This window comes from Maylandia zebra, linkage group LG1 (assembly GCF_041146795.1).
Source record: "Maylandia zebra isolate NMK-2024a linkage group LG1, Mzebra_GT3a, whole genome shotgun sequence".
NCBI lineage: Eukaryota > Metazoa > Chordata > Actinopteri > Cichliformes > Cichlidae > Maylandia > Maylandia zebra.
The window spans coordinates 31067860-31092890 of NC_135167.1; the positions used below are offsets into that span (position 1 = coordinate 31067860).

The window sequence follows — 25031 nt, forward strand, 5'->3', positions numbered from 1 at the left end:
CAGACTGCCAGTGGCCCACCAAAAAAATCCTGCAGTGAGGTCAGACGACAGAATCAATATAAGATGAACCAAAAACAAACTTTTCCTCTGTCGCAAGCGGTTAAAACTTTCTTCATGTCGCTCTGTGGCTTAAAATGTGTCTCAGCTTCACTTCCTGTTGTTCACATATTAAGATGATGTGGTTCAGAGATCATTTACATAAAGGTTTGGCATACTTAGCTGATGAGCAGAGCACCTTCAGGTTTTTGAGTACTGCCTTCCATCTGATATAAACGTTTAAGGAGACCCTTGAGCTGAGTGCAAGCAGGCTCACATGCACAATTTAAGGCAGATGTTAAACTTTTATATACCCTTAAGTGAGAAGGGGTCACAGCTTTTGTCACAAAAAATAATTCCTAGACATGAATTCATAGAATTGTCTTATTTGCAGAGCAGGCAGGGTCCGTCTCCACCGGGTTGTTTAGACTGCAGCACCTCGATGAGTGCATGGACGAAAATGAAAATGTGTGCAGACATTTAAGATTCCCGGTGGAGAAGTCATGCCAGCTTTGATGCTTCCACAGCGTTTCTCCTAATGCCCCAGTTTGCTGACATGTCTTGACAAAAATGTTGAAATGTGAATGAGCAGTCGCGTCCTTCTCGGGTTGAATAATAAAGCAGAAATCAGAAAGTCAGTCAATCAGTGGAGGGCTAAAGCTGCTGAAAACTCAGCCTTCTTAGGGTTTTCTGGAGTTTTTCTTTTTTATTGTTGTTGTTGTTGTTGTACAATTTGGTTGCAGCCATGAACACAAAGCCAACGCCACAGGAAGCTGTGTGATTCTTGTTTGTCTCCCTGCTGTTGAGCGAGTGCACGACTACTACCAGATTACAATCTCCGCATGGTTATCAGAGAAAATCGGTGTTATCAGACACTTGCCTCCAGTCAACTAAAAATAAATAAATAAACTGAAAAAAAAAAAAAAGATTTGCTGCCTAATGTAGGGCACCTCAATTTGAATATTTCATGCAGTACACCCGAGCATCAAAACCAGTCCCATCTGAAGTTAACGCGATTAGAGGCACTGCATCATTAACACAATCGGGCGGAAATGATTGTGCAGGGCGTGCATTAGTGGTCTCAAGAACAGTTTTCCATCAAATTTTATCTTCAGTGTAATTTCACGGCGTAAGCTGTGCTCATTTCTGCCTCTAATTTAAGAAAGAGATGGCTGCTCTTATCACTAGTACACAGAGGAGCACTCATCGTTCCTTTTGAGTTGGGCTATCATGTGTTCCGTGCATTTGCCTGAAATCTTCACATCACCCTGTCAGCGTTCGCACACGTCTCCATCTTCCTACGCAATTACGGATAATTGTGGTATTGGAAAGGCAAGAGAGGAAAGCAACACTGCAATCTTCTAGTAATCCAATTCCACAATAGTTCTGCAGGGTGTAAAAAATCTAAAAGTATTAGTGCACTTTTTTTTTCTTCCCAGCAACACAATGAGAAATTATTTCAGTATTTTGACATTTGAAATTTTTCAAAATTACACCTGGAAGGAATTCATTTCGTATTCCGGCAAACAAGATACCTTGGGCCTGGACTGGGATGTAAGACGGAAATGCTGAAAGGACAAAGAACAAAACAGCTCTGATCACAAGCTTGCAGAAAGGAGACAACAAACGGGGCACGACAGCCCCTCAGCTGCAGCAGGACAGGAATGGCAATAATAAATTATGTGCCAGAAAGTAGGGGCTCCCTGCCAGGGTCGAAAGCATTAACCATGCTGTTTAGAGTCCATAAAATAGTCCAGTTGTGCGCTGGAGGGGGAAACACGTTTATCTGGGGACAGTGTGGAGTCCCGCTTGCTTGAATCTGTGACAAAGACATCAGGCTTTTTTTGGAGACACGAGTAACCACAATATGAAAGGCAGCTGGTGCAAAAACGTGCAGAGCTGTCAAAGGAAAATCACACGAAAATGTTTTGGTGGTTTCAAACTGGGTTTCAAACTCAGGTGCAGTGCAGAGTTTCCCAACCTGAGGCTGGAAAAGTGTAGGCGGAGAGGTATTGGCAGCGGGAATGAAAAGGTTCACATGTTTAAGTTTGACTAACAAGAAGGGACACCTCCATTATCACTTCTTACTATTTTTCAATGAACTTTTCTCTTGTGAGAACCCAAATTTGTAGATCATTGAACTGCTGCATCATAAAGTCTGAAGAATCTGACCGGGACGTCTGTGTAGAACATTTGCTGTCATTTCTACAGAAACCTCACGTGTTCTTTCAAGAGACAATCCTGACATAATTCTCCATCCAACTATTAGTGGCAGTTATCAGGTCTACCGCCTAATGCAACATCATTAGTGCCTTAAAGACTTTAGACACCGCCTGAAGATATATGCCGTTATTGTTCATAATTCTTAGGCAGCAAATCTCAAGAATTAGTTATATTTATTTTATTTTTCCCCCACCCTGAGTTAGAAATCTTCACTTGCGTCCAACAAATTCACCAGTTTTATTCCTGCCTATACTCTGGAGGGATTTTCATGGAGAGGGTTCTTATATTATTCAGAGGTTGAATTATAGAACTTTTCATTTATGGAAACATTGTTGCACAAGAAAACGTTAAAAATGTATCACTAAGCCACACAGTTGGTGCTGGATGATGGGGTTTTGTTTTGTTTTACTACAGAGTCACAGTTTGGGAAAATCACATATATATATCACACTTTAAAGATTCCCTAATGAACTAAATGTTTATTGATCCAAGAAATGTAGTATGTGTTCCTGACTCACAACTACAGAGACCAGCAAGGGTAACCTAAGAGTAAGGACTAAAAACTAAAACTAAAAGTGTGCTTTAGCAATTTAATCAAACTATGACACTCGAGGAGTCTGCTGAAGCTCTCTGGGAGGGATGTTTTGAAGCCGGGGGCACCGACATCAAAGACTCAGTCACTTTTGGCACCGGGAATGGCCGGGGGGGGGGGGGCTCTCTAGCTCTGGCTCAGTGGGATTAAGAGCGGCCATATGTAGCTGGGGGAAAGACCAAGCGGAGGTGCGAAAAACTTCTCAGTGAAAAGAGTCAGCCCTCCGAAACAGAGCTGCAGGGCTCCTCTCTGAGTACACCTGTTTAGAATCAGCAGATAACCACATGTCAAAAAATCTGAAATGAAATTATCTCTTTGAGCCTCCCAGCTGCTCCAGCAAAGCTGCAAGTTTATGATATGAGAGTGCAGATGTAATGGACAGTTGCCAGAGGTGGTTCTACATGATTGACCTTCACCCATTTAAAGGAGAGTGTGATACGTGAAAGAATATCACCCATCAGTGATGGGCAGTGCCTTGCAGGAGGCCTTGTATGCAGCTTGAAACCCATCATCGGGTTAGAAAGAGTACATGAAGGGAGAAAGGGCTAACAAGCCACATACACGTTTCTTTTGGTTATTTTTTCTGCTGCGTATTGCTTGGTGTTATTTATAGTAATTTGAGTTCAGAGTTCACAGACGAGCCTTCAAAATAGAATTAGTGGAACTTTTCTCAGAAAAAGAAAAACAGCTGCTGTTGTTCTAAAACTAAAATCATTAGCTGAAAGATGCCAGAACCTGCTCAGAGCTTTAAGGTCAACATGATAAACACATGGGTTAATCATCACAAGCAGCTCTTTTTATGTTACACACCAGTATGCTAATCGTTTCTGCTGTGGACGTAACATATTTAACAGTGCCGCTTTAAGGTTGTGTCTTTTGTAGTTGAAGAGCTGATTTTAGCGTGCATGTTAGGAAAGGATAAAAATGTCTTCCTTTGGGTTTTATGAAGACATCTCTAAATCCAAATGTATTTGATTTACAAGTCTGAGGTCAACACAGTGATGTTAGCCTACTGATTCTCCTCTGCTTTAACTATGATGCAGTGCTGCTGGGTGGCAAAGGAAGCAGTCTTTTGTGCAGCGTATGACACAGTAGACGTGCCATAGAAGAAAAAGCACCGACCCACTTAATAGCATTAGGGTCATATCAGCCTCAATCCAGCACAAGGCTTCTGCTGGACTGTCTCAGATTTGCATAAAAATGTATGCAAATCAAATTTATGACAGAAAAATCTCTTTTTTTAACAAAATAATTCCACTAGAGGTTTGAGTGATAGCAGCGCAGGTTAATCCTGACTGTACAAAGTTGTAATCATATTTAAATACAACCCCAGGTGAAGAACAACACATGACACATTGCACCATGTCATTAATTATTTAACAAACACTTAGATCCAGCTTTAGCAGCCATGATCATTTTCTTTATGCCTTTATCAGTTTTTCGCATCATTGTTGGGGAATTTTGGCTCACTCTTATCTTTACAAAGCTACTTCAGATGGTTAAGATTTGCAGGAATTCATTTAATCACAGTTCTCTTAAAGTTCCATCAAAGTGTTTTAATCAGGTTGGACTTTGAGTTCATAGCTGGCTCAATGACTGCAAAGTTCCCAGGTCCTGTGGCTCCAAACAAGCTCAAATCATCACCCCTCCATCACCGTGCTTGACAGTTGATATGAAGTGTTTGTGCTGATATGCTGCGTTCGGTTTTCTCCTCACTAGCCACTGTCCATCATAGTCAAATGTCTCCAATTTGGCCTTGTTCGTCCAAAAGGACACTGCATCAAACGTCTTATGATATTTGTTCAGATGCAATTATTTTTTTCAGAGAAAAGGCTTTGTTCTGGCAACACAACAAAGCCGCTACTTGTTCAGTCTTTCGCTAATTGTATTCTCATGAATTTAACAGGCTAACTGAGGTCTGAGTCTGAGAGCTCTTAGGTTTTTTTTTGCAGTTTCTCTGAACATTGCACAGTTTGACCTTAGAGTGAATTTGCACTTCTGGGAAGACTGGCTGCGGCCTTAAATTGTTTCCACTTGTGAATAAAATCTTGCTCACTGCAGAATGATGGACTTCAAATTGTTTAGAAGCGCCCTCATAACCCTTCCCAGATTGATGGGAAGCAGCACATGCTTCTCTAAGATCACTGCTGCCGTCTTTCCTTCTTGACATTATGTTAAGATACACCCAAACACTCCAATCCAGGAAACTGCTAACACGTCTCCTTTCTTAAAGGCGCTCACATAGCTGATGATCAGTTAATAAGAGACATTTAATTAGCAGCACCTGGCTCCAACTGACCTCCTTTACTTGGTTTCTCACACGGCACTTCTGAATTTTGGATGAATTTTTGTTAAATAAGTCATGGCATGGTGTGGTATGTCATGTGCGGTTGTTCATCTGAAGTTGTTTTTACATAATTTATGTTTGAATGTGCCCTGATACATTAAACCTTAGAAGTGAAGGAGTGTGTGCTTTCTTTCTGTGGAAACGGGGTGAACTTGCTGTCAAAACATGCAAAGCCATCGTACGTAGTCATGCTTTCAGTTTTATGGTTTAATGGTGACAGATTTCCAAAACTCTTAAATGTGTTTTAAGCGAGTAATTATGCAGGCTTTGTGGAAACAGCTAGGGGTTAAAGCCTCCATTATTTAATACAAACTGAGATGAAGTGAGACAGATTTTAGACATAAACAAATCATTAAAACTTGCATTCAGTTACTAAATACAATGAGCCATGGGGCTCTACACAGCCACCTTAAAGCGTTAGAGTCTTGGTTGTTTCAGGGTTTTTTTTGCCCTGTTGTCTGAAAGGGATTAGCTGAGTTTTCAATGAAAAATGCATGGCGATGTTTTTTTTGGTTTTTTCGCTTGAACCTCAGGGCTGATTATTTCTTTTAGTCCTGAATATTTCATGTTATAAATGTATTTTAACATAACATGTGAAAGCAAGCAAGTTTGCAAAGGCTTAAAATATTTAAGATCAGACATAATAGTTCAGAATATATTTGTGTGTTTTAAACTTTTAGTGAGGGCTGACCGCTTTGTTAACATTCGGGTTGAGGATGGACACACCCCTGGAGATCTACAAGGGGAATTATTATTTAACGGTGGAACAAAACATTGGGTCAAAGCGCCACATTAACCATTTTAAAGCTTAATATCTTACAGCAATGTTGCCTGGAGTGCTTTTTTATAAACCTTGCATTAACATTAAGAATGAATGCTGTGATATACACGGTTACATAGGGGGCTGTCACTGTGTCCTGCTTTCTGGTATGTCCTTGGTAAGGCATCAGTGTAGTGTGTATACACACAACTTACAACATGTGACTTACACAAAATAAAAAGCAGCAGTACTCAGAGTGATATGAGTTTCCATCACAGAAAATTGAATCCCCCATCAGTGAAAACAGGTACAAATATTGAGTTGACGTATTATTTTTAATGTCTGCACTCTAATTTGATTTCTTTGTGACATGTACAGAGGTCTCCAGTGAACTCAGAGTACAGTGGGTGTGAAGATGGAGGCAGAAGCAGAGCAAAAATGCCTTTGGATGGTGACAGTGGGACAAAAATAGCTCAGGAGAATTGGCAGTGGACTTTCGCTGCCAGTCAGTGACCAGTTTCCTTCAAAATCTCAGTGGAGAGAATCATTTCTAAAAGGCTGGTGCGCACAGTCAGCCCAGCAGTATTTCCATCTGTAAGACCTTTGATACCTTCAACAGGAGACGCTGCTTTATTCCAATCTGACATTGTTTACTGAAGATGAAGAGGAATGTGCACACGACATAAATTAATGAGATGCTTGAGAATACAATGCACAGCAGCATTCTGAATTTCAGCAGGTCTGATAAAGAAACACAGATGAGACTCTGCGTGCTCGGTACACAAACAGATTTACTGTCCCAGAAACACTTTTTAAACCAATTTTTCTTTATTTTTTTTTTGGGGGGGGCAAGTTCACTGTGGCTGTGGCGCTGACAGTAGCGAGTCAGCATTAACTGCAAATAAAACCCAAGGAGCTGTATTAATTTGATGAACGAGGCTGACTGCAGAGATCGTAGAGGGCACCTTCTGGAAGAATATTAAATAGTTGTACATATAAAAACGGGAAAAGACTCAACTTTGCAACCTAAATAAAAACAGTGCCGCCTGAATAAAGAGGCTATAAAGTTGTACGTTAAGAGCCGTGCCAGCCGAGCAGTGACATTTTTAGATTCTTTACATAATTATAAGTATTTATACTGCACTATAAAACCCTCCATTTCAGGTAAAAAGTACTAGCAATGTGCACAATTAAGCAGCACTATCTATTAATCTCTGATATCCTGGTATTTTAGTCCCGGTCTCATGTTTTGTTTTAGTGTTGTTTGATGTGAAGCACTTTGTGATTCATCTTGAATCTGCTCTTTAAATACATTTAAAAACTCAGTTGAAGATATTATTATTTTATCTCAACTGATTATTTCTTATCGCTTTTTAACAAAACAATGAAATTAAAGAAATTGCATTTTCCCATTTTAAAAGCTGGAATCAAAACTGTTTGCATCATCAGCCCGATGCAATTTAATTAAAGCTTAGTTATTAAAGCTCAGAGCAGCAGGATCACAGCACTTTGGCTAAACTGTAGATAAACATGTCAAAATGATGCAGTTTAGTGCATGTAATGTTCAATATGGGTAGTTGAAGTTATTAGTATAATTGTGTTTTATCAGTTAGCACCAACCACAAATAACAGACAACGGGGATGTCTACATCTTTGCAAGTAAATGGCTCATATTAAACCTATCAGCTGCAGAGACTTTAGATTTGTTAATCCAGATGAGCTCCATGAAAAGCAAGAATTTTAAACTAGTATGCAGAAGTCTTCATGAGTAACTCTAATTATTGACTTTTACATTAATTACTGACAGCGGTAACCTCGAGTGATGCAGTGCACCAAGGCTTGAGTTTGGACAACAATCAAGAACCGGAGATAAAGATGTGAAGAGTACTAAAGCAAAGTTTATTAGAATTAACAAAGAAAACATCACAAAGACAAAATATCTATAAATCTATCTTATTTTCTTTGTCATACAGCAAGTTTACTCCAGACTTGACGAATAAACTTGGGAACTGTAAAGCAGTCACATTTAAAAGGTGGGGTGTAGACAATCAGCTAACCTTAAACTGTCACAAACATCCCAGAGAACAGCTTCTGTGTGAGGAAAATCTCTGGATTTTTCCTGTTTATATTCCACACACACACACGCGCACACACACAAACAAACGCACGCACTCAGACCAGTGTTTTCACTTCGGTCTTTCTGTTGTTCAGACAGGATGCTACGCACTTTGCCTGGAGACTCTCGTCTAAATGAAGAGTGCTACAGTCATCGTGTAGCACCTTCAGGGTCTCAACAGGTGACAAATTATTGAAGTCTGGCAGATGACCATGCGCACATTGTTTATTTATAATTATTTACATATCTGCAAAACAACCAAACCGTTCCCTTCGTCAGCGTCTTCACTACGCCTCGGGACCGTCCCCTCGCTCGGCGGGGCTCTCGATGCCACTGGAAACTAGTGGATCCTTGTCAGCTCCTCTACAATCTTAATCACCTCGTCCACTGTGGCTTCACGCTTCATGCCGCTGCCGTCATCGATCTGAAATTGAATGACAATTGGAGCTATGAGGCTCCAATACTGAGACAAACCCCCCCCCCCCCGTGCCACTCAGCCTCACTCCTTCACCTGCATTTATTATTTCACTTGAGTGGACATGAAATGATCTAAAAAGCTTCTGAAAAAAATTACTCAACGCTTAGTTTCTGCCAATTTTTTTATTTATCTATTATTATTATTATTTTTTATATGATTGCACTTAATCCGTGTCATTTTTTTCATCACTTTCTGCTGCCTGTAGAGGCTCTTGGGTTTTCCTGCTGTGAACCGAAACTTCTTTCTACTGGGATTTAAATGATGGGCTTTCAATGAAAGTGCAAGCAAACAACACAAAAGAACTGATTACATTTTTTTCTTGGACTATGTTTTTTTTTTTTTGTCCGAAAATGACTAAAATGGATAAGGCTGGATTCCAGAGTCTTCTTTGGACAGAGTAAATGTGATGGCATCACTTGAGCTTCATAAAGCTGAGATTTTAATGGGCTTTTTAGCGTATTAAGATGCTAGGCTGCTGAAAAACAAAACAAGAAACTGTTAGTTGCAGGCTTAATTTTTTATATCAAATATGCAATCAGTTTTTAGTGTACCTATTTTTAGTTGCACAGAGACACCAGTGAGCAGCTAACATATTTTATTTTTATAGCAGTGATCCAACTTTAGCAGAACCCTGGCTTTAAACAGGCGTCTCCTGGCAAACAAACCATCCAAATACTTTGGACTGTCTTTATTGGCTGCTCTCGGGAGGCAAACAGGGAACAGCCTTTGTTTATCAGCTAAAAGTGTAATTTTTTTTTTTTTTAAATGCAGTAAGGCTAAGAAGACACACAAAGCAGTATATTGTTATTTGTTTATATGCCAAAATTTATTTTTCCATCTGTTCTGCTATGAATGTTATTTCCAGTTCCCAGTCAGCTAATAAAAACTGTCCAAAGAGTCATTCAAAGTTCAGCGTCGCTTTAAGCCAAAAAACCACAAATACAAACTGCATCCTTCTTCACCAGCTGCTCCGGTTGGACCTGTTGGCTTCTGTCAACCTCAGTTATTACACCAGCTTTCATATTTGTTTGTTCACTTGAAATTTACTAATAACAATATGCAACTATACTAGAGGGAACAACACTGAATTTACTTCAGTGATATAGATGCAAGTCCATCTCTGCACTCGAGCTGAGTACACATGCCATAGAGAAGAGAGCTGTCTCACAAACCTAACACAAAGTATTTCTTTACACCAAAATGGCACTGCCTGCAAGATTTCCAAAGCAATTCAAGTTCCTATTTTAAAAGTTATGATACAGCTGCACACCCGGGAACAAAGTGTAAAATTTCCCGAAGGAGCCTCAGACTTTCAAAACAACTGTGGAGAAAGAGCCTCCATATTACCGGCAGGTACGTGCTGGAGAAAGTGATGGAGGCAGGAACAGACAGGCTGTAAGCTAAACACTAAACAGGCACGGGCCTGATGCCTCGCTGCTCTTTTGAACATAATACAACTTAAATATGAAAAGAGACGTGAAGACAGAGGTTTGGGAGGCGGTTTAAGATTGGACTAGAGCTGCTATAAGACTGACGAGGCCAATCTGACAAGCTGCAAGCGCTGGCAATGTTTGTCGTGAGGAACTGATGCTCTCTTGGTAATCACTGAACGTTCCAGGAAGACGGGGATCCTGAGCATACTGACTATCTCAGTTAGCAGACTTGAATCCAAGTGAAAAGATTTGGTGGGATAAAAACAATGAGCTTTTACAAATGAGGCAGATGGAAAACAGCAATTATAGACAAAGGCAATCTGACTAAAGTCAAAAGGTTCAGAAAGTTTAATGTCTTTCTTAAATATACTGACTAATCATTTGCAGAGGCCAGCCCACACTTTATGTGTAATCAGTGATGACAGTACCGAGGGATGTACAACTCTTTCTTGTACTCAACTAGAGGTCATAAAGGGAAAAGTCATCAACAAACTGTTGGCTTGGGATGAATAATGACTTCTATTTTGTTTTACAACATGTTATCACTACACTAAAAACACCAAGCGGACTCTAAAGAGACCTCTGTTGGTATGTTTTTGTAACAATGTTTACTCATCACTTGAAAACCATCCTGGTTAAATGTAGATCCGAACGGACATGAGCTCCTACCTGCAGAGTGCTGACAACTTCCTGCATCTTTGCCCGGCCGAGATCCAGGAAGCTTTCAATGAGGTCCCCGTCAATGAATCCCGTGGCCTGCTCCGTCTTTCGCTCCGTGTGGAAGGACCTCCAGGTGCAGCGCAGTCAAGGAAAATCAATACAAGGCAGTTGCTTCGCCTGAGGACAGCACCTTCGGTACAATAACGCACACTTTACCTCAGGCCGAGTCAACAGATATTCACTATAGTGAGAAAGCAGTCTAATAAAAGCAGCACTGCTCAGAAGACCAGAGAGAAAAGGTTGGTTGAGTCACCACGTTACTGCTGAATCCATAACAACTGTGCAATGCTTAATAATACTTTGGGGAATGTATTATCTAGACTAACATGCCTGGACAAATCAATGAAATCTAAAAAACAGAAAAATGCCCTTCACAATTTCCTAAAACCAGAGGAGATTTTCTTAAGCTTAGTTTTGTCTGACCAGCGCTCTAAAACCTAAAAACAAGCCGTCGCAGTACGTCAGTAGAAGATCAATGCAACCAGTAAAACCTCACATCAGAGAAATCAGAAGTGGCTCAAGTTTTGCTTAAAAATGATAAAATAAGTCACAAAAGACTTCTTTTGCCAACTGCTAAATTGCTTTAGTTTAAGCTGTAAATACAAATCAAATGATGAGACAAAAGCCTGTGGAGCCGAATACAAATTTTCGCACACTTGAAATATCTATCAAACAAATCAAAGCTAATTAAAAGAAAACAGTATTACTCCTCTCGCTTCTCAAACCACAGCTGCCAGTGCAGTTCACCTCCATCTTTCTGACAGATGGCAAGCGTACTATAAAAGTAAAAAGGATATAAGTTGTGCTCGATTTTTCCCACGCTCTTGATGACTTTGTTGAGGCGGTTCTGCAGGTCCAACAGGAGGCTGTACCAGCCCTCGGACAGGGATGTCACCAGACCTAAACACACAAACACGCACACGTTAGTCAAAAACACAATGGAGGCGTTACAGATTTTCACCTCGGCAGTCTTTTGCAGCAGATGGGAAATACTTCTGGGATCACATCAGCGAGAAGAATTTTAAGGACTAGATTCATAATAAACTCATAACAGCTGTATAATTAATAAATCAAAAGATCATTAGTGTGACTGCAATCTCCCTAATACAAATTTCATGCTTGTATGCTGGGACTATGTTGGGTGTAAAGAAGCATGATTTCAATAGTTCAATAATTTAAAAGATTTCCAAACGGTCTCATTTTGAGACCGACTGTGCTGTAAATATTGTAGTCGCACGGTTTTGGGGGAGTGGTGCGCTCTTCTCTGTGCTACAAATTAAAGTTCTGGCACACAGAGTGGGCTAATCTAACGCTCTGGGGAAGTAATGTGCACTCAAACTGACTGCCACAAAAAACAAAACAAAACAAAAAAAAAGCAACTTGTGAACAAAGAGTTGCACTGATGTGCAATGCAGAACTTATTTCTGTGTCTGTAAAGTCATGAAAGTGCTTTGGGACATGAGCCTGGAGGATAGCAGGGCAACAACTAACTACTATAATCATCTATTAATCTGATTAGCTTTGACTGAGAAATGTCAGAAATAAAAATGTAAAACAAAACTTGGAGCAACAACTTGATATTAGGCACTTAACGCTTTTATGTTTAATAAAAAATGCTAAAGTGAATACGCTGTATGGCAATGTGATGGAAGCCTGTGCCGTATGCGTCAATAAACAGTAAATTCTATTTAATATGCTTTTTGTGTTGCTGTGACTGATGTGGAGCAACAGAGAGACTATAAAAGTGTTCCAAATAAAAGCTGCAGAAAAAAAATGCGACATTATTTTTCTTCATCAGAGGGTTAATGAAAGGTCTTTGATCATCAGTCTACCCTCTCCTTCTCCCTTTTCCACTGGAGGATTAGTGCCAGCAACTCAGTGCACCCAAATACCACATTCTGCATCAACAGTTCTGGATGAAAAAAACCAATGAATATGCATTTTCTCCTGCTGATCTTCTAGGAACTTGTATGTAAATTGGACTCATGGCTCATCATTTGCATGTTGTCTTGTTTTGTTTAACAAACAGTCAGAAATTTTTAGATAGAATATATATATGAAGTTGGGGAAAAAATTAAATCGAGAGGAATAAATAGATAAAAACTACAATTTATTCATTTTGGCCTCATGCTAGAACAAAACATATTTTGGAGGTTTAGCTAAAAGTGAATCAAAAAAACTAAATAAAACATTTTAAACTTCATCACACTGATTAAGCTCCGCAACTCCTTAGAAAATACTAACATCCAGTATTCTCTATTTGACTAATAACAAAAGTAAAATATTTAGAATTTACATTTAGCATTGAAAGACTGTTCCTAAAGCTCTGCCTTTCCCAAATAATGGACTCTCCCGCGTTACTTCAATCGATCACAATAATCTTCCCATCTAAGATTACCTACTATCCATTTTCAACAAGTTTATTGCAAGTTTATCTGCTTGTTTGTTGCTATCTGGCTGGAATAATCTTGCGGCCTTGCAGCTTCTTTCCAGTAATGTCTAATAAATCAAAACATCTCAGAGCAATAACCCTGGCAGAGGTATTTATCTTCATTAGACACTGAAGCTCATTTTAGTTTACCAGCTCCTGTGGAAACCTTTAACTGGAGCGTACAATGGAAATTCTCGTATCCTGTTAAACTTTCTTCTGACACTTTTTCAGGAGTCACAGAGAGAGTGCTGAGGGGAAATTATGTGCTCTGGGAGACCAAGGGGTGAAATACTGCTGTGTCTGAATGTTGTGTCCTCCGCGTTTTTCATCCCTGCCTTCATTACTGCCAGGATGAAAGTTACTAGTTTTAATCTGAGTAATGAGGTGTAAACTGTGATTTCTTTTCCTTTCTTATTCCTTTGTCAAATGGAAACATTAGTTTTAAAGAAATGGCTTTGGAGACATTTGTGCACCGTCTAATTAGCCTGAGGAATATGAAAACACTGACAGTGACTGTAGCACTGCAGAGCAGTCATTTGCTAAAGGACTGTCATTGTGAGATTTTTCACCGGATTTATTTATTTTTTTTCTTTTTAAATTTCCTACCTAATCTGTTAGAAAACTGTTCACAGAGATACCTGTGGTTTATCCTGAGCAATGGAGGCAGCGTTTTGAAGCTTTTGATCAACAAAAAATATGCAGCTCTGTAAAACATAAAAACCACCTGGCTGTAATAATCTGCTATTGTCTTAAATATCACGGCGACGCCACTGCGTGCAATAGGTCGGCAGCCTCATGAAATTTCCCCTTGTGGGACTAATAAAGGTATATCATATCATATCACATTTCAAAACACTAGAAAGAAGTAAGAAAGAGAAACCAGGTTTTTTAAATTAAAACTCTAAAGACTTGTAGAATTCTTCTCATTATTCATCTACATATGCTGATCAGCAAAAACACAGAAAACACAGAGGTGAAAAGATCAACATTGAGAATCTCACTAGAACTGGTTAAAAACAAAAAGAAAGAAAAAAAATGCTGCCTCTTAGACTGTGTCCTTTCCTGGCGCATTTCATGATGCACGCCTTACTGCTTGAAAAGAAAAGAGCCTGGGTGCTATAAACTGGCCTGTCCAGACCAGTCACCTGAGCCAGTAAGAGAGAAGATTTCTCTCTTAAACCTACAGCAACTCCTCAGTTCATCAATAAAGAGCGTAGCAAGAAGAAGAAGAAGAGGGAGATTCAATAAAGTGCTCAACATCTAACCTTTGACAGCATTAAATTTAAAATGAACTGTATTTCCAAAAACAGTTTCATTTTATTATCTTTTAAAATTAAACACAGGGTTAAAATGAGCTTGTTCTATTTACATCTTACACCACAGAATAACTCCTGCTATCAATCCTCTATTGAATAACGATGGAAACTCTCAGCAGTGGCTACTACAAATAAATCCATGCTAATCTATAAAACTGGACATTACTAATGAGTGGGAAAATATTCATATTTTTGCCATTTAGGTGAAGTAACGCTAAAAGAGAAATTTCAGCAGTTAAAAATCAGATTTAGCCAACAGTTAGATGACTGGTGCCCCTAACTTCTCAGTGCATCTTTGCACAAAGGCTGAAAAACAAGGAGGGCGGGGATAAATCTTGCCTGGCTCTGAAAACTATCTACCTCCCGTCACTTCCACTAATTAACAAATTATCTCTCATTTGTCTGACCAGGACAAAAGCCAAGGTGAAAGTAAAGTTTTGGAGTGCTACATGCTGAAAAGTTACTTGGCTGGGAGCCTCCACTCAGTTCAAGGAAACCAGTGGACAGTAGGAAGTTCCTACTACCAGCCAAGAAACAGTGCACCGTTTGTCTTTGTGTAGACTGAGAGGCAGTGGGAACTAAATATTGTTACCTTTGTCACTTGGCATGTAGTTTCCACCTCTTCTCAGTCTTGGGAAGCTAAGCTAACTAATACTGGCTAAGCTAAACTATGCTAACTAATACTGGCTGTAGGCTTACAGCAATTTGTCATTTGTCATCAGTGCACTTACCAATCATGCCATTAACCGTGCCAAACAGCACTGAGCCCTGGGTGGGTGTGGAGCTCTCGCCGAGGTTCTGCAGCACCAGCGAACCATGGCAGAAGACATTTACAAACTCCCCAAGGTGAAACAGCCCCACTTCCTGCAGGTGCTGACGCTCCTCGTCTGTGGTGGCCGCACTGACCGGAGAAAGGACGGTGGGAGAGAAATGCAAAAGGTGGAGAGTGAGGGATTACAAACAATAAAGAATAAAACATGTGAGAAAAAGAGTTGACGTATGAGCAAACAGGAGAGAAAAAATAAAGTGCAAAAACAAAGAGAAAATTATGTTAAGGGAGAATAAATTATTGGGGGACAGACTTGATCGATTAAACAAAACAAAAAACAAGGGGGGCAGAGATATTAAAAGCGTTAGAAAAGGTCAGAGAATGATAGAGAAGTAATGGATAAAAGGGTGAGAAACGGGGGAGAGCAACAGGAAGAGAGATGTGCCACAAAAATAAAGGTCAAAAGCATTGAGAGGTCCAGCTTGATGTAGAAGGCGGATAATAAGCTGGGACATAAATGTAGCACACTCACTTCCAGATCACATCTTTCTTACTTTTCCTTAAAGTCAACACTTGTTTTATAGCAGAATTACTAAAGAGAGAAAGGCAGCAGAGTGACTAAAAGTTCACCGCTGAGATAACTTCCAAAACAAATGCAAGGACAATTGCTGCTGCATCACATTCACTCCAGTGATGGTGCTCTACAAAGTACCGTGCAACTCACGGTAAAAAACACCCTCCTAATAAGATGATACTGCTTTCAGTGAATAAATGTTGGAGTTAACACAAACTTTTTGATGGTTGACTTCAATGGAAAATGTAATGGGGCCGTAATGCTTACAGGAATCATTCACGTTAATGTGCAAAACTACTCACGGCACCGTTTATACTGCTCCTCCTCACCTGTCCTTTTGGCAGACAAACAGATTGAAGGCGTTCTCCGCCCCCAGGAAGTTGTCGTCATCCAGAATTTCCACTGCACTCATCCAGTTAGGATTGAAGTCACGGGCAATCTAAAGCAAATAATAAAAAAACAAAACAAACAAACGTAAGATATGTCAGAGAAAACAGTAAACACCAGAGAGGTCCTGGGCAAAACAAAGGTGGTACTTGTCTCCAAGTAGATACTGCATTATCTATGAGCTAAGAAGTGCTGACTCCAAACATACTGCTTTTATGTTTCAAGCCCCGAGCAACATGAAATGTCCTTGAATACAAAGGCATGAAAAATGCTTTTCAAATCTGTTCTATTCATGCTGATTATGCGCATAGAGGATCCTGAACTGGGTCTATGATGGACACTATATATAACTCAAAGTATTTGCACTGTGAGCTCACTGGCTTATTTTAAATGAAGGATGCTAGATCATGTACAACTCCAGCAATAAGCCAAACAATGCTTTATCATCTATTTTACTGTTAATAGGAGTCTAATTGGCAAAGTAGATCACCGTGCTGTATTAAAGATGACTGAAAATTAGTGTTTGAGATGATAAACACATTAAGATGACCCCTATTGATCATTACAAAGAATACAGGTTCACATGACTACAGATAAATATAAGGCCAATATTTACTTTTAATCTTGTTTATCTTCTAAGGTAAATATCTAGCTGTTTATCTGTTGAATGTGTCATTACATTCAAAAGCTAGTTGCAAACTATCTCTGCTTTCTGTTTGGTGTTGAGCAGTAGGGGTTATACTGTAATATCTATCTTGAAATATTTCAGGAAAGGTGTGATAATGATATTTCTGGCAATGTAGAAAAAAAAATACTGAACTGAAGCAGCACTTATAAGTGTAAATAAATGAAGGACATTTTCCAGCCTCTTCCAATGAGCTACTGTCCCTGATGACACACTTCCTAATTTGAAGTGTGAATCTACTGAAACAAGTTGTTAGCAGGAGGAACAATATAGTGCAACAGTAGTGACACAACATAAATCAGGTGTAGCACCAAAGTAGTTTGAGTAGCTAGTTTTCCCAGGAAATCGTTGAAAATAAAGTAAATGCTTAACACTAAGTAATTTAACATGGTAGCAGATAGGGCTGTTCGATATAACGATATGTATTGGATGACGATATAAAAACGTCTATCGTTTCATTTTACGTTATCGTTTGTTTCATGGTGTCGCAAAATAAACTGTTTACGGCAATATTTTTTCATCGTTCTGATGATCACTGTAGTGGCTAAATTAATTATATTAATTTCTCTCTTAAGTTCTCTCTTTCTCTTATATATATATATATTTATTTAATATAACCACACTACTGATGGACAAGCGCCTGTTTTTATGCCTTGTGGTTAGCAACAGCGACGGTAGCACCTTTGCATGTCCGCTTGTTTATGTTCCACATAAACCTTTCACAATAAAGCTCAAGATCCTGCTGAGACTTTTCAAAATAAACTGAATCACGTGAAAGAGCAGATTAGAGCCGCCAGGTGCTAAAAAATAAACTTTAGACTCAAATGTTAGAACAGGCAACCCACAGCACGCCATGTAATAAATACAAAGAAAACGGCGGCCGTTACAACTTATGTCTAAAAATGTGTAGTTTCATGCATCGGTTAAAACACTCGACTTCGGTTAAAGGACGCTCTTATATCGGGATATGAGATTTTGGTCATATCGCACAGCCCTAGTAGCAGATGGTGTTGGGCAGCTCCTGATAAGTTACAATGTTAAATTGCTTAACTTATCAGGAGCGGCCCAACACCATCACATAAAAACATCCCACATCATCAACTGCAAGCATCTACTTCTTTGTAGCCAAGCTGCACTGGACAGCTTTGACCTAAAGTGTTGAAACACATTTGTTGTTTCCTCGTTTTGCATGAATGGTTTTCTTGCATGTTGTCGCGCTGGGTTGTATAAGTAGCTCCTGTTTTACATACTAAATCGTCATTGCAGGCTGACAGGTGTGGCTGTTGCTCTCACACACGCCTTGGCTTGTCTCGTTAGTCCATGCACTAGAGTGTAAATGTATGCCACAGCTATAGCAATGATATCACAATACGACATTTTAATATCACATATCAAATTGATTGTGTTATTGTGAATGATGTTAGAGTCCTGATGGCCAGATAGAGAAATATACAGCACTGTACACTAAAACAAACAGCCTGTTGCACTGAACCAAAGCTGCTGGCAGAGAAAATTAAAGATTTTCTATCTCCCAACAGCAAACTACAGAGTTTAGTACTTGTTTTTTTTTAGTTTTTTTTTTTAGGTGCAACACTTTATCTATTTTTAATGTAAAATATTGATTATACTTGCTTTGGTATGTAAGTAGATAATATTTTCCATCTAAAATTTTAAGGCACTTGAAGGTATATTTTGTTTCTAAATAAATTCAAGCCCTTTTGGTCTCCAGGACTTATTACACTGAGCATAACAAGACAACACGCACACAATAGGATGCGTGAGTCATCATCAAATCTCTGTATCTTTCTTCCACAAATCAATTTGAACACTTTGCTCATCAGAAGGCTGGGAGGTATGAGGCTATGCGTGGTAGACATTAAAAAACAACAACAACAACAACATTTATACCCTGAAGAGTGACAACATGCAAATGTGGGTAAACAGACACTAAACCAAAGTCTTTAAAAATAAAATCAAATTCTTTCAAAACCAGCAGCCTTGAATGAAACTCAAGGTTAATTTGTGTTTTCACAGCTGTTTTCAGTACAGACAAACCAACTTGTTTGATATATTAAACCTTCTCTTCTTACCTCTTCAAAGTTGCCCTCCATGGATTTGTATGCCAGCAGCAGGACGGACCTCATCAAGTCTCCCACCAGAATGAAATCTCCTTTGGTCTTCAGGTAAAGGGCCATAATATTGTTGTAGTGGTTACACTCGGTCCTCAGCTCCTTCTCGGCCGTCCACTCGTACAGACGGACCTTAAACAAACAAGAAGTGTGTATAATTGTTGGTTGTCAAGCTGCCAAAGATAAAAGCAGCAGTGATTAGCTTTAGCCATGTTTGATGAAGTGTATGACATTTTACTTCCACAATGCTATCACTCCAGATTGTGTGTGTGAGCATGAAGGCGAGGTGCTGATTGAGTATGTGAATTATAAGCTGCAACATTAATGAACATTAAACGGCTAATTACACTCGCAGTTTCATGCTGTCTGCACCAGCTAACAACTTTTTTTAAATTAATTTGAGTCAAGCAATTGACAAAACAAAAAAATCAAGGTAGACCAAATTTCTACTCATGACGGTAAACTCAATAGAACAAAGACTAGCCGGTTTTATTTGGAATGATTATTATTATCATTATAGTCATCATCTATTGTTATTATTATTTCAAAAAATGTAACTACATGTACAAAGTTTACATTACAACAACAACAAAGAAAACCAACAAAAACAAAACAACTTCATCCTTTATTCATTTAATGACGTCTTTTTGTTTTACTTTCGGATCTATTTTTTTCTTTGTTTTTATAGTTGAGTATAATTTAAAAATGTAATAAACTTTATTTACTCAGCTGTACTAGAGTTACTAAGGGGGAGAAAACAAACAAACAAACAAAAGAAAAAAGAAAAACGAAAAAAAGAGAACCAAAAAAAGATGGTTGCCCAGTGATTACATCAAAGTAGCTGCAATCACCATGCAATATCCTCAACCTCTGGGTCACCAATTTTGATCACAAGGTGATTGCACAGGTCACTCGTCTCTAAACAATCACGGTCTCACTTCAATCTATTTTGTATTCCTACGCTGCAATCAATCTGAATCAGTAATGACTCTTGACTGTTTGTCTTTGCAGTAGGGGACTCCACTCAGCTTGTAGTCCAATATAAGAACAACATTTCTACTTGAGTCAGGAATTTCTTAAATTTCCAGAAAAAATTTAAATTATTTGTTTGTCCATATCAAGTTTGAGCAGAAATAAAGAGTGTTGTGCTTAAAAGACACTAAGGTGCAGAAAGAAAGATCCAAGTGTAAAACTCTGTAGTTTAAAAACAAACAAACAAACAAACAAACAAAAAAAGATAAGAAAAAATAAGAAAAATTGTCCAGTAAAAAAATCCCAAACATTTTGCATAATGCTCTACTGAGGTTGTCACCATAAAGAAAAATTAATACTGCTTCCAGGATTGATTACCCTTTAATCACTGTTTATCTTTGGGAGCTAGATGTGGAAAGTTAGCTGCAGTGAGTGATGAGTTTCAGATATCTGAAACCCATCACTAAATCTTTGGATAAACATGACTTTCTAGCTTTTAATCTATCTATATCTTAGTGTGAATGAGTGTGATATTACAAAAGAGTGGGGAGTGAGGCTGTTTCTTTCGCACTGTATGTCAAGAAATCCTAATATTCATCCATGTGGGATCAAATGATTTAGATATTGAAGAAAAACTGCTAAGGAGGTAGTTTTTGTCATTTCCTGTCACAATCAAAGAAAGTCAAAACATGCAAATCACTTGAAAGTGGACTAAATGAAGCACACTGAGCAGTCTGACTGAAAAAGTATTTGTTTTGTATATTTGTCACACTTAAATTTTTCAGATCATCAAACAAATTAAATATAAGAAAAAGATAATAAAAACAAAATGCCATTTCTTAATGAAGGTCTTTATTGAGGGCCAAAAAATTCACACCTACATGGCCCTGTGCAAAACAGTTAACCCCCTTGTTTTAACATAAATCAACTCCAGCCACACCCAGGCCTGATTACTGCCACACCAGTTATCAATCAAGAAATCACTTAAATTAGGACCTGCCTGACACAGTGGAGTAAAACAAAATTCTCAAAAGTGTGACAAATATTAAAAAGGAACTCAGGAAGGGGGCGAACACTTTTTCACACCACTGTCTAACCTCTGCAAATTTAAAACGTTCACCACTAGGGGACAGCATTATATCCATGGTTGTGTTGTGCTGGTTTTGTTTTATTTTAAATGTTTATCTTTAGGTCTATTCTCATTTCCTCATTCCAACGTCGGACATGAGAATGTGTTATTTTGGTCGCCTACATAAATGTTATATTAATTCAATGCTCCATCTTGTGCTACAAATTCATATTATATGAAAGTACAGCCTGGTCCCAGGTCACCTTCAGTTGATGTCTCTCCAGCACAATACAAAGAAGTTTTACAAAAGTACGCTTAAGGAATAAACACTTTAGAGTGTAAATGTTATATATTCACATACTATTTGGAAGAGAATATGCAGCTATTCTTCACGTTAAGGTGAAATGAAGGATCCAAGTGAAAGTTTCTCTAGCTGGAAGCTTGAGCATCTGCAGAGCCAGGTCAGTTATAAAAGTAAACACAGTTTTTTCATAACTCAGTTTCCTCGACACATGGTGAGAAAACTGAAGCAAAATAGAGAGGTGCTGCTTTCAATCTCTGGACTACATGGTAAATTGTGACGTGTGCAGTGAAAAGCAATTGTGATGGAGGTGCACTTGACTCAGGCACCTTCCCAAGGGCCGAAAGTAAAGATTTAATTATGCAAGCAAGTTTTTTCAGTAAAAGAAAAAAAAATTGAATCTGACAAATTAAAACAATTTAACCTTCAAGCTGCACTTTTTCTTCAGGTCTTCAAGCATGACTATAAGAAAAAGTCAAGATTTTTCAAAGACCAGCTAAAAATACTAATGTCCACTTACTGTGCTATTTATGCTGGCCAGGAATTTGCCATTGAACTCTACCATAGAGTAGACAGCTCCTTTCACCTCCTTTTCAGCAACGGTTTGGAGCTTACCTGGAGGAAAAAGCAGAGTGTCTCCCAGTCAATCTTGTGTTAACTTTCAAAGCATTAGACATGAAAGGTTGAGTTAAACTAGCTCCTACAAAAAAAAGTGACTACTGCTTAATTACTGAGAGATGTGGGAAAAAGTGAAGAAAGGAAGACGGATGCGTTCAGAATGAGGACAGGCAAAATGAAGAGTTGCAGGAGGATAAACGAAAGGCACGCAATGCACCTTGAGAGGGGCGCAGTGTGAAAGGAAATGAGAAGAATCAGTAGTGTCGAGAGGAGGAACGTCTGATAAGAAGTGATAAGAAAATGATTAAGTGAGGAGGGAAACAGGAGCGTGGCAGGACAAAGTGTTCGTGCGTGAAATACAGGACAGAGGGTGGAGAGGAGAAAATGAAAACAGGTGAAGGATGAAGAGAGCAAGGCGAAATGAGCCGGGCTGAGAAGGCAAATGGGATAAAGGTTGAAGAACAAGACAGAAAAGTGATTTTAGGTTTATTTGCTGCAAATGGAGAAACCTGAAGAATGTTTGGGTACTGACCGTCGGTGTAGTGGAAGACAATGATGCGTCCTTGCTTGGGCTCAGCCTCCTCTGGGTACACCATGGCGGTGCCGACGATAAAATACACAGACGGGTCTTTTCCCAGGCGACAAGACACCAGGCTGAGAGCATACTCACTGGGGAGGAACTGATGGGCATGCAGAACTGACAAATACACAAAATACAAATGACTTTGTTAGAAATGTAAAACAAGGAGAATGTTACTTGAATTTAAAGTTTTTGTTAATAGTTGAAGAATGAATCTCTTCACAAATGGAAACACTGTAACATTGCAATAAAAGTCGGACAAGGCAAGCATGAGTGGCCAAGCAGGTTTTTAACTACACTATAGAGGAAAAACTACTGCAATCGCTGTTATAATGTCCTTTCACAACACACAATGTCCACTTGAACAGTTAAGAAATATTATTTTTAAATTATTTAAGACGTTATTAGTATTGTTAGTATCTAAAAATCTACAGATAATATCCATGATGTGAACCTCTTTTCAGTTCACAATCTAATTGAAAAGCAGTGCCGCTGGATACTGTATAAACAACAGAAAATCAACAAACACACCACACCTGCCCAGATCTCCCTCTACCATCCTCTCACGTTGCTTCTTTTGAATCAGATTTATCTCGTTGAGGTGAGAGCTCAGGTTTATCTGAATATTGCAATCTCAGCAGCACATTACACTGGACTCAATGTCGTGCAGTAATTGTATAACACTGCACAATACATTCATTAGTAGAGCTATTTTAAACACATGTCCTACACATCGTCTGGTAATTATTCGCCCAGTTCAGCTCTCCATTCGTTGTTAATGGATGGCTTCATAATTAGACAGCATGCTTTTGTCTTCTCATCCAAATATCTTATAGCCAAGATGGAGGATTGCCTACAGCTTGTATACAGGTCTGTTTGATTGTTCTTGGCCCATTGTACTTTTTTTTTCTCCCCCATTTGTGTTTAATGCCAATTTCGATGTGTGACGCTGAACAAGATTTTCAGAATTATGTAGCAAACCGGGCTGATCCCCTGCATCTGTATACTATGAAGACAGGCATAATTTCTAACCTCCCTCACTCTCTTTTTAGTTTTATTGCACCTGTCTAGAGAGGAAATTTTTCAATTTTATTGCTGCTTTTGCTCATTAACCTAGGCAGTGTAGGTGGAGGTAATTAATAAAATATAACTGCATACAAATCAGGATCTGCACCCTAATGCATCAAAATGTGTCTCCATATCTGATGGAAAACTCACAACATCTAAATAAGCAGTTATCTGATTGCACATTAATAAAGCAGAATGGGATGTGGACACAGTGTGCTGAGCCAGTCCCTTATTTACATATTATTAACATATAACATACACTAATTTATGTGGGGATGGTCATGCCTGGGTATTTTAAAAAAAAAAAAAAAAAAAAAAAAAAGGCTTGGTGCAGTAAAATCTGCAATGCAAAACAGACTGAAGGAAATCCTGCCTGGGATTCAGCTTGAACTGTTTGCATGACTCCCAAAAATCATTCAGTTATTTAATAAAGAGCCAGAGGTTTGCTTTAGATACAGAATGCCAAAACATTTATGTTTTATGAACCTTTTTACAATCATAGAACACAAAAAACCCACCATAAAAACACAAATATTTAAGCAGAAAATAAGATTAAATAAAAGAAAACAGCAACTTTTATTAGCAAATGATGACCATGCACCATATTGCCAACAATTTTACATTACTTTACTATCATATGCTCCTAGTTCAAATGGAAATATATATTCTGCTGTCTCACCTTCAAAGGTGTGCTGATCCACAACCAGCAGATTGTGAACCTCCACCTCTTCCCCGAAGGAAGTCTCGTGGGGAGAAGTGCTGCTGGGGAAGAGCTTGCTGGAGCTCACACTGCTAGAGAGAGCCTAGAAGGATGCAGATTTATGAGATGGAACAAGCAAGAGAAGGGCAGACAAAGCCAAACACAGGTTTATAAAACAATTCAAATCCCCATTTCAACATGAGCTGTGTGAACAGCGCAGTCGGCACCATCTGTGGCAGCAGATGTGCAGCATTTTAAAATCAGGTAAACATCATTCTGGTCATCACATGTGAGAGGCGCTCTGGCAGTAAATGCAAACACAAATAAAAGTATACACCTGTCCCCTTGGAGAAGATAAAGAGCCATGCTGAGCGGGCATAACACATACTGCCAGTGTGGACGTTTCTGATTAGCTCTCCATGTGAGAATCCCTTTGAAAGTCTCATTCTACTATTTTTTTCTTTCTTTCTTGTCAGCTAAAAAGTCGTCATCTGCATTTCGTGTCAACAAATTAAACAAAAGCTGACTATGTTCCCTGTTGTTAAAATTTGATGTGAACTCTAAACTCTAACCAGATAAATTGAGCTTGACTGTGAGCAATAGTAAGAGATGACAATGGAATAAAGCAAATGCCCTAATCCTTCCTCATTCATTCACTCTGCTGCTTTCTAAATGGCTTTACAGGACAAATGTTCTAACAATAATTGTAATCCTTCAGGGTTCCTGC

General features: G+C 38.9%; 1 protein-coding gene across 1 annotated transcript in view; it reads right to left on the reverse strand.

Moving 5' to 3' along the window:
• Window positions 1-7836: 7836 nt before the first annotated feature.
• The window catches only part of ddb1 (damage-specific DNA binding protein 1), a 45846-nt gene continuing 28651 nt past the window's right edge, over window positions 7837-25031 (reverse strand). The window contains exons 19-27 of the mRNA XM_004558034.4: window positions 24284-24407; window positions 22489-22653; window positions 21859-21953; window positions 18958-19128; window positions 16125-16234; window positions 15184-15353; window positions 11503-11605; window positions 10655-10778; window positions 7837-8498 (exon numbers count right to left, since the gene is read on the reverse strand). Coding sequence (XP_004558091.1) covers window positions 8415-8498; window positions 10655-10778; window positions 11503-11605; window positions 15184-15353; window positions 16125-16234; window positions 18958-19128; window positions 21859-21953; window positions 22489-22653; window positions 24284-24407 — 1146 coding nt within the window. The 3' untranslated portion in view covers window positions 7837-8414. The remainder of the gene's footprint in view (window positions 8499-10654; window positions 10779-11502; window positions 11606-15183; window positions 15354-16124; window positions 16235-18957; window positions 19129-21858; window positions 21954-22488; window positions 22654-24283; window positions 24408-25031) is intronic.